Consider the following 14,595-nt stretch of genomic DNA (forward strand, 5'->3'; position numbering starts at 1 on the left):
ATACCCACAAGCAAATGGGTAAGAATTTCATATGGCAAATATTTTGGCATATTTGCATAATTTTAAACTCTTTCACACTATTGTAAGCATAACTGTAGTATATTCATATATCTTCACTGGTGTAGCCCTTAGCTACAATTCCAAACTGTGCTATTCTTTTCTGCAACAACAAAGGGACAAAGTCTTAGAAAGTAGGAAGCAGGAGTGGGGGACACACGTGGAAACAATTGAGAAATGTGTCCCACCAGCCTCACAGAGACCATTCAACCACGTGACACCAAAGAGGGCTGGATGGAGAGTACTTACGTCACTGGCGATGTCCCGTGAGGCCTTGGCACTTTTGATGGAAATGGCATCAGCCCTCAGATCATAGTCCTTCATCTTGGATTCATCCCATCCCTTGGTGTAAAGTTTCTAGGCGGAAGGTAATAAACAACAGAAAAATAAAAGTGTTTTGGAAAAGTTAATAGGCCAATTCCAGACAAGAAGTTGTAAGGTGGAAAAAGTATTTTAATGAATCCTAGAAAGCCTCAAAAGACCATTGGGAAACCTCTTACTTGGCTGATATTGGCAGAATTGCTCTTGGCCAGCAGGATTTCGGGGGTGTCTGGCATCACGTGGATGGAGGTTTTGTCAGCATTCCAAGCTTCTGTGTATAAATGCTACAGAGGAAGTGAAGTAAGCCTTTCATTAGAGCCCATACAAGACAATCATTTTCAAATTTAACACATTTTACTTTGTAAAAGCCTTTTCAAGGCTATTTAGAGGTGAGGGAAGCAAAAGGGTACTGGAAAAAGAGAAACGTGATAGTACTTAAATATTTAAACTGCCATAATGTAGTTTCATAGCTAATATGAAGTGATAGAATGGTCTCAATTATGAATTCTTTTCTTCCAGTGACTCTCAAGCTTTACTCATAGACCCTCCAAGGCTGGAACCTGGCTATAGAATTATGATACAGTAGAAATCCCTAGACCTCAGAGTTAATCCCACATTCAAACCCAACCCATTACTATGCCCAAGCTGTGTAATCTTGAGAAAGGTACATAATACCTTATATCCCTCATTTCTAAGAGAGAGATAATCATGTTTTTACTGAGTGTTCTTTGAAGATTAACCATAACATAAGTAAAATGCCTGAGTCACAGTAGGCACTCAATAGATTCTATGGTGTTTCTTATTATTACTGTGGTTGCTGTGATAGTTATGATATAAAAAAAATATATTTTTTTATATTTTTAAGATTATTTATTTATTTATTCGACAGAGAGAGATCACAAGCAGGCAGAGAGGCAGGCAGAAAGAGGAGGAAGCAGGCTCCCCGCTGAGCAGAGAGCCCGACATGGGGCTCGATCCCAGGACCCTGAGATCATGACCCGAGCCAAAGGCAGCGTCCTAACTCACTGAGCCACCCAGGCGCCCCTAAAAAAAAATAGATTTTCTAGAGTTTTAGTACTTTAAGCTTTGGAGTTTGGTATCTGAGAGTCAACTTCCTATTCTGCACTGAGCAGAATCTCACTACCTCATTACCCGAGTATCTGGCAGATGTCCCAGCAGGTGTGGAACCTCACTACCCGAGTATTTGGCAGATGTCCCAGCAGGTGTGGAAGAATTCTAGTAAGTTCAATTCAATCTAAAATGTGCATATTAAGGACTTATCCATTAGATAAAGAATAGCCCTGTATCAATAAACAGATTGCTAGAACTCTGGAAGAGTGAATTGATTATCTATCTTGTGTAATGATACTAAAAGCAACAAGAGCAGCTCCCTTCCTCCATAAACGAATATGAAAGAGCAAACCAAGCAACTAGTTTGAGTTGTTTGCCAGCACTGCTATCAACACTGTGTTTCCCAGCTTCAGAACAAAATGCTAGATGGCTATACATTCCTTACAAGGTGCATAAAGAGAAGTCAAGGGTGGAGTGTGCTCTGCCGAGGAGAATGTAGAGGGAAAACCAACGGATGGATGGATGTCCCCATGTCACTGCTCAGAAGAGTATGTGCATTACTCCACAGACCTTATCCCAGGCTACGCTTCCTCATGCACATGACTAGGCCATACAATATTGAGAAGCACATGTGGGACCAACAGAAAATCAAACAGATGCACTGCTGAAGATTGGAGAGAAAATCAGGCCCATCATATCTCCTTTCTCTGGAAAGACTTGTGGGCATTTCTCACTTTATGAGCCAAGGGCATGGAAAGTGTGACTCAGGAAATGGAAGGAGGTAGATACTCACCTTGCTCATCGTCAGGGCATTATTCTTTGCCAGGACAATCTCTGGGGTGTCTGTGATGCATGTGAATTTGAGCTGATCTGCAGGCTGGCGATACTTCCTTTCACTCAGGATTTCTCCAGCTCTCTTCACCTTCTCGATTTCTACTGAGCCAATGGGCACCCAACCAATGCCTCTCAGCCACTCGAGATCAGCCTTGTAAATAGCCTGGAGACAAAATAATGTCAAATATCACCTTGACAGCCTGGTGTCTGATCTTGATTTAGCACAGAAAGACAATGTAGAACACTGAATCTCACTTGTGTGAATTTCTGGGAAGACCCACAGAACTGACTGACTTTGCTGAAGAGTGGCTAGCTAGCCAAACACTTTGTCCCTGAAGGTAGCCAGTGTTTATTGGTTTAAGACAAAATCTGTGCTCATTTTGGCAGCACATACACTAAGGACTTGTAACATCTAATAATATGCAATCCATTTCATTGATGCAAAACCATTTTAAGGAAATTAGTGACTGCCACCTGATAAAAAGCATTCTCTGATTTGATTGCCTATTCCTCCTTGTGTGGGAATAATATTCTGTCAGAATACTGCTTGTTCCTATCCCATGCGGCAGTGATCTTCACAACTAGCCATATGTCATAAAGATGAATGCTACCAGCTGACCACATATTGAATTCATGTGTTTTCTGGGGACGACAAAAACGGTATCTTTTTTCATGTGATTCTACATACATCTTCTAAACCAGAGAGTACATGTATTTCTACTCTTATTTATCTTACCCTCAATCCCCTTCCTTGTGTTATAATTCAAGTAAAAAAATATTTTATTCACTTCTTCATTTTTCTTTGAATTTAAATATTTGGCTAAAGGAGAACTTTTCTGATAAATAAAGGTAATAGTTCTTTTTGTTTGTATGTTTTTGGGGGAAAACTTTTTACAATGTCACTATGTTTATCACTCTTTCAAAAGTGGCTGTTTGTCAGACCTTGATCAAAAAAACAAAGAGCTACTATACCAATGAGGTAGCATCTGAGTCCCAAGGACAATCTACCAGCTGACAACAAAAGTGCCTCCCATATTTCTAAAGAGTTATTTTCAGCTTCTTAGAAAAATTGTCTCAATATGTATAGTTCATTCTTAAACTTCCTTGCACAAGTAATAGATATTTCTTTTAACTGAAGCAGTAAGAAAAATAATGCAATCAATTCATTTGGAAAATCAGGGTATGTTAAACCAACAATTCCAAACCTGACATCAATGAACTTGAATGGAAAAACATGATATCTTTATTTTTATTAACCTCTAATTGAAATAGAACCTTTCTTTCAATTTAAGTAGAGGTTACAGATCATAGTAGCATTAGCACTATGTGAGACTTTGTCAGCAATAAAAAAAATCACAAATATTTTCATGTCCTATTACAGTTGTTGCAGGCATCCTGAAATATTTATGCTCATTACTTCTTTGAAATTAAATTAGTTATTGCACCCAGTGCTAGATCTTTTATTTAGTGTGTTAAAAAGTATGTATATTACATCATAGATTCAGTTCAAAATCTTCATAACCATATTTCGATATGATCAATTTCTTCTGAAACATATATACTGCATTGTATGCATTTCATGACATTGTCTTGAGAAGATGTCCCTGGTCTCACAGGATTGCCAAAAGATTCCATGGTACAAAAAAGTTAGAATCACTTTAAAAAATCTTTTAAACATATGCTGATGTGGTCAGCACCAAGGAGATTATCTGTCACATGGACCCTCTCTATCCCCAAAGCAAAAAAGGTAATTCACCTAGTAAGACCTCCTTCTCCTCTTCCTAAGGGAAGGTGGCCTTGTCTGAAACAATCTTCTCCTTTCTTTTGCTAATAACTTCCTTGTTATACCCTCCTTCCTATAAAAACCTTCTGTATTTTTACAACTCTTTGGAGTTCTTGCTTGGTGGATTGCTGCCCCATCCATGAACTCCTTAATAAAGCCATTTAAATCTTCAAATGAACATAACAGAAATAAACACATGCTGATAAATATCAGACCCACTCACATCACTCTGAAGGTCATACGCCTTCCGGGCCTGAATGACATCATTCTGATCAGGCAGACACATCCATTCGTGTAGGGGATGTCTATAGTCTATGTCGCTGACTAAGGTCTGACACTTCTTGGCCAGCACCAACCCCAGCATGTCCACTGGGCTGCTGAACTTGGTCTTCCACTTCTCAAAGTCCTTCTTATACTCCCTGTCACTCTGGATCTTGGCCACATGAATCGACCACATTATCTTGGGGTCATCCTCAACATTCCGGGCCCCAATATGGTGGCCGAGCTGTTTGCGGTAGCCTTCCTTGTACTTGTACTGAAAAAAGAAAAGGGATATGAGTCTAATGTTAAGAACACCTCATTTATACTACACTTTATAATTTCATACACACATTTCTTCTTTGGATTTTTCTTTTCCTAGTGTGAAGGAGAAAGGTTAATATTATCAACCCCATTTTACAAAGTAGAAACCTAAAGCCTAAAAGGGTTTTAGGTGATTTGTTCAAGATGATATCACAAATAGGTGAGAGCTACTAGTTCTTAATATTTTTCCTTTCTATTAAACTGCACTACCTCTATTACATGTGATTACATAACAAAGAAAGATAAAACATCTTGTACAATCTAAAAGAATGTCTACTTGGGGCACCTGGGTGGCTCATTAAGCCTCTGCCTTCGCCTCAGGTCATGGTCTCAGGGTCCTGGGATCGAGCCCTGCATTGGGCTCTCTGCTCAGCAGGGAGCCTGCTTCCCCCTTTTCTCTCCCTGCCACTCTGTCTACTTATGATCTCTGTCAAATAAATAAATAAAATCTTTAAAAATAAATAAATAAAAGAACATCTACTTAAAGGATGTGACTTTTTTTCCCCTAAAAATGTGTTGTTAAGGATATTTTAGAATATATCTCTTATCATTAGAATTTATATTGAATGCCCTGAACAAGAGAATGGGCTACATTTAGATAGTCTCACCATAAAATATCTCACTTATTAGCCTGTTATGTCATTGAACTTTTACCAAGACAGAGTCATGCCTTGGTTTAATATTCTATACTTTTAAAATTTAAGAATAACATGGCCCATTTTACTGTGAGATGATCATTGTGTGGGCTTCTCTAGAAAACATTTTGATTATAGAAGGAATTAGGCAGAAGTCTACAGCACAGGGTACTTCCAGGAGAAAGCTTGGATTTGGGTTCTAAGAAGCTCTGGTACAAAATGAGACATTAGACACCTTCAAGACATGTTTTTCATGAGAAGGGAAGGGATACAGAGAAGAGACAAGTGGGTGCTGAGAAAAAGCTTCGGTTACTTCTCAATTTGTCCATACAACCAGTTAGGGGCATCTTGGTAGGAGAACCTCATCAAAAGTTACAAAGAATGAAACAAAACTCTAAAATGCATCCATCATCGAGTCTTCCTTTAATGCCAGAATAAATGGATAGAAGTAGTGGGAAAGAATTCACATTTTTATTGGCTGACTTAGATGTGCTTTCAATGTTTTTACAATTGCTGCTCAACTTCTGAGATTCAAAAATATGAACCCGTTTTTAATGTGTATAAAACACTCATTTTTAAAGACTATACCTCTATGACCCTGACTGATTAACAGAGATAATGGACACAGTATCTTGTGGTTTTGTTTTTAATTGCAACATTGTACATGGGGGAATCACTACATGAAACTGAGACTTGTGGAGATAACCAAAATTCTGGCAAGAAAATTGACAAAAGCTGCCATATGGGAACATCTTTGAGTAAGAAATGCCTCTTCCAAAAACATCAACTTACATCGCTAGCAATATCTCTTGAAGCCTTGGCCGCCTGAATTGGGATGGCGTCCAAACGTAAGTCATAGCCTTCCTTCTTGGACTCTTCTAAAGCAAGTTTATAGAGTTTCTGTAGAAAAGAGAGTCATTAATCATTACTCCTTTCATAAAAAATAAAGCTGTTTATTATTAAATTTTCCCTGTCCTCATTTAAACTGTAGAAAGAAATCCACAAAGTCAAGTATGAGGATGGGTTTGTACAAAACTGCTTCATAGGTACTTTAGGCCTTTAAAGTACATGTTCTAAACTTCGGGATTTTATTGATTGCTAAATTTTAAAAAATATATGGGTTGGGAGGAGATCAGCATGTGGTTGCCAAAATTTCATTTTGCCAAATAAGCACATGTAAAAAAAAAATAATAACTACTATCACCATCATGATATAAAAGAAAGGCCATCTTGGGTCCCCTGGGTGGCTCAGTGGGTTAAAGCCTCTGCCTTCGACTTAGGCCATGATCCCAGGGTCCTGGGATTGAGCCCCACATCAGGCTCTCTGCTCAGCGGGAAGCCCGCTTCCCGCTCTCTCTCTGCCTACTTGTGATCTCTGTCAAATAAATAAATAAATAAAATCTTAAAAAAAAAAAACAACAAAAGAAAGGCCATCTTAATAGTACAGAAGGAGATAGAATAAGGACATTATTTTCAAATTGAATATATTTGGATTTAAGAAAAACTCCACGTATTGTATCTATTTCTTCTCATTTTGCTATGGACTATCATCACAGACCACGATCAATCTGTACAGTAGGCTTTCAGAATAACTGCCCTGATGAAAATGCTGGTCCAGAGATGCCTAAAACAATGCTTACAAAGAACATTAATTGGTAACCAGAACGTTACTGAAGCAGCAGAATAATACAGGGCATGACAACGCACTGGGTTCCAATACAGTATATGCCCGCTCTGTAACTGTTTAATCAGGTAATGAGTTGACTCCCACACTGTAGGGGAAGGCAAAAGGAATATTAGTCCCACTGATGTAGTTCTTCATAAGCATTCCATTCCCTGATACCCAATTGCTAAAAGGCCAGTCTACACTGTGGACCTACCACACAAGGCAAAATTGAATAAAGAGAGAACTCTCTTCTACCAACGTATAATAAATTAGTTGAAACATGACATTAAGGAAATAATAAACAATTGCTCATTTTTGCCTTACTGTTCATTATATGATCAACAGTGTACTCACATCACTGTAGTTTATGCGATTCAGTTTGGCAAGCATGATTTCTGGTGTATCTGGCATGACATGGATTGTTTTCTTATCATTGTCCCAGGCTTCAGTATATAAGCGCTGTGAAAAAAAGAAAAGATGAGAAAAATTACTTTGACATTCATATTTTTCCTTTATGTGTCACCTTTCCTCTAAACAAAGTAGAAATTAAATGATTAAAGCTGCATAAATTCCTACTTTTCATGTAGATAAACTACTATTTCCAAGAGTATTTAGCTTACTAGTTTACTGTTTCACTGACTCAGTTGTTACTGTTCCTTATTAAAATTCTTTAACAATTCTGAAATGTATAATTGGGTTGTAGTACTTAAATTGCAATTATGAAATAATTACAGCACATAGTATTTTTAATAGTTTACTATCTTGAAATATTAGTGACTATGGTAGTATATTGGAAAAATCATTTTAGAAGGTATCCTGAATCCTAAAGGAATTATAGGAATGCAGTAACATGCCAGAGTTTTTTACCCTCTTCTATGGTGAATCCCTCGATCTAACAGTAAGGGGTTAAAAACTCACCTTACTCATGTTCATAGCATTGCTCTTGGCCAGCACCTGTTCCGGAGTGTCAGTTATGCTGGTGAATTTCAGTGTCTCTGGACGCTGACGGTAGATGTTATCACTCAGTATCTCTGTGGCCCTTTTGGCTTTAACAACTTCCATGGAACCAATTGGAACCCAGCCAATGCCTCTCAGCCATTCAAGGTCTGACTTATATAAATTCTGCAAATCAATGGATAAGAAACATATTTACTAATTCAAGTTTCAGATTCATTGTCACAAAATGGTTAGAGAAATACAAAAGTACAGAGGAACAGATAAAAGCTCCCAGCCTAGCTTCTCACTCCTTCACAAGCATTACTGAATCCTGAGAATAAGGTTCTTCCCTGAGCATTTTTTGGTACAGAGAATTGTACCAAGAATGGTGAAAGAATTTTTATAAAAAGTAGAAGACACCTGTGCTTCAGGGTATTATAGGATTTTTACACAAAAGCAGAGCTTCTTTAGCTTTGGAAAATCCACTCTAATAGCTTCCAGTAAGACCCCACACTCAGACCAGTGCTATGTGAGTCTTGTAGTCACAATACCTCTTGCTTTTTTTTTTTTTTTTTAAGGGAAAAGAGGTGAAATTCAACTACAGTAATGAGTTTCAACGTGTAGTAATGCTAACCCTTGCAAATCACACTCTTGATCTGTATTTTTAAATTGGAATATAATTAATATGTAACAATATATTAGTTTCAAGTCCCCACATGATGATTCAGTATATGAATATATTGTGAAATGATCACAAGAAGTCTAACATCCACCACCACACATAGCTACATTGTGTATGTGGAATAAGAACTTTAAGGACATCTTTATATCCACCTTCACAATCACAAAATGTCAAGTGTGTAATGTGGTCTTATAAAGAAATTATATTAGCTATTACCCTAATTATTCATTTTATTTTACTCTCAATAGTGCATACTAACTGTTTATAGGAATTAAATGACCAGTTTTGAAAAAGACAGGAATATCTTAGTATTTCCCTGTTGGTAGTTATAAAATATGAACTTTATTAAAATGACTTAGCATAATATACTTCTGTTTCTACCTCTTCCACTTCCCTCCACATCCACAATTCTACCTCTTCAGCCAAAAATGTGCAGCTATATATTTTCGAGAACTCAGTTTCACCTAGCTCATGCAAAGCAAGCCTGAATCACCAAAAAGAAATATACTTATATATATTTGCCTATATATACCTTATTCCCTCTTTTCCATATGAGTTTTGGGAAAGAAAACCTGAAATAAATTGTAGTGCTTTCTGTGGGAAATGCTTTTTAAACATTTCATCATGTGTTGTTTGAAATATACAAATAAATTCCAGGTCACTGGCATTAGAAGGCAGGGACACGTCTTAGATTTGCTGTCGACGTGCAGAACCATCCTCCGGGTACTTACGTCGCTCTGGAGGTCATAAGCTTTCCGAGCGTGGATGATGTCATTCTGGTCGGGCAGGCAGGTCCATTCGTGCAGAGGATGTCTGTAGTCCACATCACTGACTAAGGTCTGACACTGCTTGGCCAGAACGATGCCAAGCATGTCCACTGGGCTGGTGTACCTGGTCTTGTATTTCTCAAATTCTTTCTTGTACTCACGGTCACTCTGCACTTTGGCAATGTGCAGAGACCACATTATCTTGGGGTCGTCATGTATTGCTCGGGCACCAATGTGGTGGCCTAGCTGCCTGCGATAAGCTTCTTTGTATTTGTACTGAAAGAAAGAAACCAGTGAATAAGAAGGGAGCACCAAGAGTAACTTCCTGTCATTCTTTTTGTGATGAGGCTCTTTTGTGATGAGATCCTTAAGACTCCAGGGGGGATTCAGGGCACCTGGATGACTCAGTGGGTTAAGCGACTGCCTTTAGCTCAGGTCATGATCTCATGGGTCCTAGAATGGAGCCCCATGTCCTCAGGCTCCTGGCTTGGTGGGGAGTCTGCTTCTACCTCTGCCTCTCTCCAATGCCCTCATGCTCGCTCTCACTCTCTTTCTATAGTAAAAGACTATAGGGCAGCTTCATCCCATGCTGCTGAGACGCCACACATTAGAAAATGCTCACTCCCATCAAGGAGGATGTTGTGCTCATTTGCACATTTCCACAGAAGAACACCACGATCTCTTTATACTATGGTAAAAAAAATGTATGTTGATAAAAGGTGATTAAAAAGTGAATTTTGAGGGGCGCCTGGGTGGCTCAGTGGGTTAGAGCCTCTGCCTTCAGCTCAGGTCGTGGTCCCAGGGTCCTGGGATCGAGCCCCGCATTGGGCTCTCTGCTCGGTGGGGAGCCTGCGTCCCCCCCTCTCTCTCTGCCTGCCTCTCTGCCTGCCTGTAGTCTCTGTCTGTCAGATGAATAAATAAAATTAAAAAAAAATAAAAATTAAAAAAATAATAAAAAATTTTTTTTTAAAAAGTGAATTGTGAAAAGTTGAGTTCAATTACAGTGATAAACAGGGTCTCAGAAGTTGGTCATGTGGGTGGATTCAACTGAAAAGTTTATTAATCTTTTTTTCTAGGGCATTCTGATAAATCATTTTCTCTACACAAATAATCTAGAAGGGTAGTTTAAAAATAGCCAAAATTTTTGTTGTTTTAATGGGTACAAAGTTCCAGTTTTGCAAAAGAAAAAGTTCTGGAAGGCTGTTGTAGAAGAGTGAGAGTCCACCTAACACTGCTGAGCTATAGACTTGAAGATGGCTAAGACAGTAAATGTTACGTTTTCTTTAAACGTGATTAAAAAAAAAAAACACCTACAAAAATGAACACTTTCTACTATTTGGATTAAAATTGAAGTTGTCCAGGAATCTAAGGTCTTTATTCTCGGGGTAGAGGAATATCGATTTTGTGGACCCCTCACCAAGGACACATAGCTTCTTTGTTATTCTCTGTCCTGCCTCAAGTCATGGGGAGAGCTCTGTTAAAGCCTGCTTCTTTCCTGCCATCTTTGTCTTGAGTATATCCTGAGAAGACCTTTTAAGATTTTATGAGAAGCTCAACAGATGTCTAGCTAGCTTTAATCAAGGTACTCAATCTTACTAAGCAAACACCAAAGGACAAGAGTCAAAAGAACCACATTGCAGTCCAAGTTTTGTCTCTCTGATGCTTGTTATCTTGGGCAGGTTATCTTCTGTCTCAAATCCTCAATTTATTTGCCTACACAATGAAGGCAGTTCAGATGGAGGACTACAGATCCATGGATGAGGACTACAGAGATTTCCAGCTACGATCCCCTGTGCAGGGGGTTTGGCCTGTTGGTAGCAAAGGGAAGGATGTGATCAGCTCTTACGTCACTGGCAATGTCCCGGGAGGCCTTGGCAGCCACGATGGGAATGGCATCACTTCTCAAGTCATAGCCTTCTTTCTTGGCTTCTTCCATGGCCTGGCGATAGCAGTTCTGAGGAAAGAAGTGGCTTTTAGATACAGTACTCAACGGCACTCTAAAATTGCATTTTTGTTGAAAGAAGACTATTTTGCATGCAAAACTAACTGTACTAATATGTTCAGCCTTAAATCTTTTTTAAAAATCTCTTTCTTTTACTTTTTATTTATCCAAGCTATTTAAAAGGTAAAATTTTACATTCAGCAGGTTTTAAAATTGCAAGTTCTCTTAGACAAATCCTTATAGATTTTAGACACCAAGTCAATAACTTCCAAATGTGTTGGATTGGTTCAGCACTTGCTCTTCTCATGACATGACCATGAAATGTTGATTTATTTAACTCCAAATTTGAATTAGAAACAATTTCATTAGCAAAAAACAATTTCATTAGGTATTGTGTAAAAATACACAATACCTACCACTGTGAGTACATATGCAAAATCAAACAGTGAACTAAGGCTAATCTGCAGTTCCTGAATGTCTGTTAATATTGATTTGCTCCCTATTCATATTGTCAGCTGCTGGAAACTGCTAGCAGACATAGGAATAGCAGGTACCAAGGATTTAGGAGTTGAAAGCACAAAACAGAAAAAATTATATTTGATAAATTTTTCCGTAAACCGGAAAAACCACCCGACTGTTCATTTTCTGTGGTAGGACAGATAAACACAGACCGTGGAACAAAGGTGTGCTATGGGAACATTGTTTGAGAACCAGTGCATTAAACAAATCGTCTGTACTGAGGCAGTCAGGCCCTTTTGCTTGTGAGCCACCTATAAAAATTTTAACCAATCCTATATTGTGTTAAAACAAATTTTTAAATAATTAATATTGTTTTTTAATTAAAACATGATAAATAAGATACACATTTTGATACTTTTTAAACATAAAACTTATTACATCTTGTTATTTTTGTGATTTATAGGAATTCATGATACCTTGATTGAAAAAGGTTTTGGTGGATATTAATTAATTACATTGTCTGGCACAGTTTTTTTGTTTTTTAAAACTGTCAGGCATGCATCACATTATCAGCTGGCACAGGTATGCCTTTCTTTTTTCTTTTAAGAAATAAAATCTTGGGGCGCCTGGGTGGCTCAGTGGGTTAAGCCTCTGCCTTTGGCTCAGGTCATGACCCCAGGGTCCTGAGATCGAGCCCCGCATCGGGCTCTCTGCTTGCTGAGGAGCCTGCTTCTTTCCCTCTCTCTCTCTCTCTCTCTCTCTCTCTCAGCCTACTTGTGATCTCTGTCTGTCAAATTTAAAAAAAAAAAATCTTAAAAAAAAAGAAATAAAATCTTTATAAAATCTTTTCTAATCAAATATCTTAATGCATGTTTTAATATTTAAAAATGTGCATTTTTCTTATTTTGAAAAACTTCAAACCTACAGAAAAGTTTTTAGTACAGTGAACTTCCAGCTACCCAGATATTAGCACTTTTTTTAAAGCCATATTTACTTCATCTTTCTCTTATGTGTATGTGTGGTATGTATATGACTTATTTCCAATAATAAGGACTAATCACGAATAAACTGTAGACATCATGACTTCTACTTCTAAACACCTAAGCTCATGTATTGCCTAAGAATAAAGTCATTTTTACAATCATAGTATATTTATTAAATTTGGGAAGTTTAATACTAACATAATACTGCTATCTAATAGATAGTGAATATTCAAATGTCACCAACTGTCCTAGTAATGTCCATCGGAACAATATTGTTTTTCTACCTAGAATCCAGTTCAGGAACACGAGTAGCATTTGGCTATCTCATCTGTTTCTGGGCCTTTAAACAGTGTTTTGTTTTAAAGTGAAAGAAGAGTGGCCAAGAAAGAAGTGGACCCCACTTTAACATGGGGCCCTCCCAGGCAGGTAACTTAGAATGGTACCAGGAAAGTGCAGCTATGTTAAGTGCTTAAAACAATGCAAGCCAGCATCCCTATTGGAAAGACTTCGTGTTACACCTCAAGGACACCTAAAATTTGAAGGTAGCTCATCTTTATGCTGCCAGAGACACAGTTCTTAAACCCGTCTATGATGGTGTAACTTAATTCTTAATCCCAGTTTCTCCCCTTTCCTCTGCTAAGCGTTACTGAGTCAAGGAAAGCAGTCACAGAACCCGTAGACAGTTCTGAAAAAGGGACTCAGAAATCACTGATGGTTTTAAGGGCAAACAATGACCTTGATTCTTTAGGGCTTTATCTGTCTTCCTATGTTACAATGTTCAGTATTTTGTCATTGTATAAAGGCTGTAAAAAACAACATTTTAAATGTAAGGCAAGGCTTTAAATAGTGTGGCAGCAATAATGAAAACTAATTGCTTCATTATTATGCCCCATTCTCATGTTAGATTGAATTAAAAATACTGGAATAATATCTGAATTTTAAATATGATGCAGAAGTGCTTAATTTTTAAATGATCTAAGAGTCCTAGAAGGAAGTTATTGTATGTTTTTAATGTAGATTATTAATATGTGACAAATTACATTCTTCCCAGGATAAGATTTTACAAGAAAAAGCTATAGTGAAAATAAGAATAAATTTGATACATTTGAGATATAATCCTAAGGGTATTTGGTCTTAAAAATTCCTGGAAATGTTTATTTTGAAACTGGAGAGCCAAATAGCTCCTCTATTATATTTTTCCTTGGAGGACTCTGTCCTTATGCATAAGTGGAAAAATATGTTTAAATCATCTCATGTCTTCAGGCCAAACAAATGAATTTATTTCATTCTTTCAACATTTGAAAAAGATTCAGGGCTTCAAAGAAGAGAATACTTTTGGTTACCATTCAAGACCACGTTTTAAACCTTGTTTGGTACGTTATTTATCCAAGAGAACTAGATAGAACAGGTAAATGAGAATTTAAGAGAAAAAAAGTAAAATGTGGTTGCTTTGTTTATTTGGTATGTATTTATTGAGCTAAGTATGGAATGAAGGTACCAGTTGGGCTGAGGAAAAACTCAAGAGCGCCATTCTGAAATCTGATCTTCAGGATACAGCCCTTAGGGAATTAACATCCTCATGTAATTTTAAAGAAAATTAATCCAGCTGAAAATTCTAGAAATAAAAGCCTCAATTTCCTCTCAGTCTGAGAACAAACAAACAAAAAGTCACCTATCTCATCTGACCTCATTTTAACAAAAGGGAAAGTAAAAGCATCATTACAGTTTGGGATAGAAACTAACTTTATCTGTCGAGGGTGAGACAGACCTCTTTGGAAAAGCTAAACCAACAGAGAATCTCTGTGGCCAAGAGAAAAATTGCTCAAATTACCATGGGCAATCAAATACTTATGATTAGGCTTGTCTTCTGGTCTACT

At 37.6% G+C, this 14,595-nt stretch overlaps 1 protein-coding gene across 1 annotated transcript in view; it reads right to left on the reverse strand.

Moving 5' to 3' along the window:
• Positions 1-14,595, reverse strand: part of NEB (nebulin) — a 207,157-nt gene that overhangs the window by 92,250 nt on the left and 100,312 nt on the right. Inside the window, exons 66-74 of the mRNA XM_044242061.1 lie at positions 11,181-11,288; positions 9,299-9,610; positions 7,868-8,071; positions 7,304-7,408; positions 6,076-6,183; positions 4,290-4,601; positions 2,243-2,446; positions 558-662; positions 307-414 (exon numbers count right to left, since the gene is read on the reverse strand). Of these exons, the coding sequence (XP_044097996.1) occupies positions 307-414; positions 558-662; positions 2,243-2,446; positions 4,290-4,601; positions 6,076-6,183; positions 7,304-7,408; positions 7,868-8,071; positions 9,299-9,610; positions 11,181-11,288 (1,566 nt within the window). The remainder of the gene's footprint in view (positions 1-306; positions 415-557; positions 663-2,242; positions 2,447-4,289; positions 4,602-6,075; positions 6,184-7,303; positions 7,409-7,867; positions 8,072-9,298; positions 9,611-11,180; positions 11,289-14,595) is intronic.

This window comes from Neovison vison, chromosome 3, assembly GCF_020171115.1.
Source record: "Neovison vison isolate M4711 chromosome 3, ASM_NN_V1, whole genome shotgun sequence".
In the NCBI taxonomy this organism is placed as follows: Eukaryota; Metazoa; Chordata; class Mammalia; order Carnivora; family Mustelidae; genus Neogale; species Neogale vison.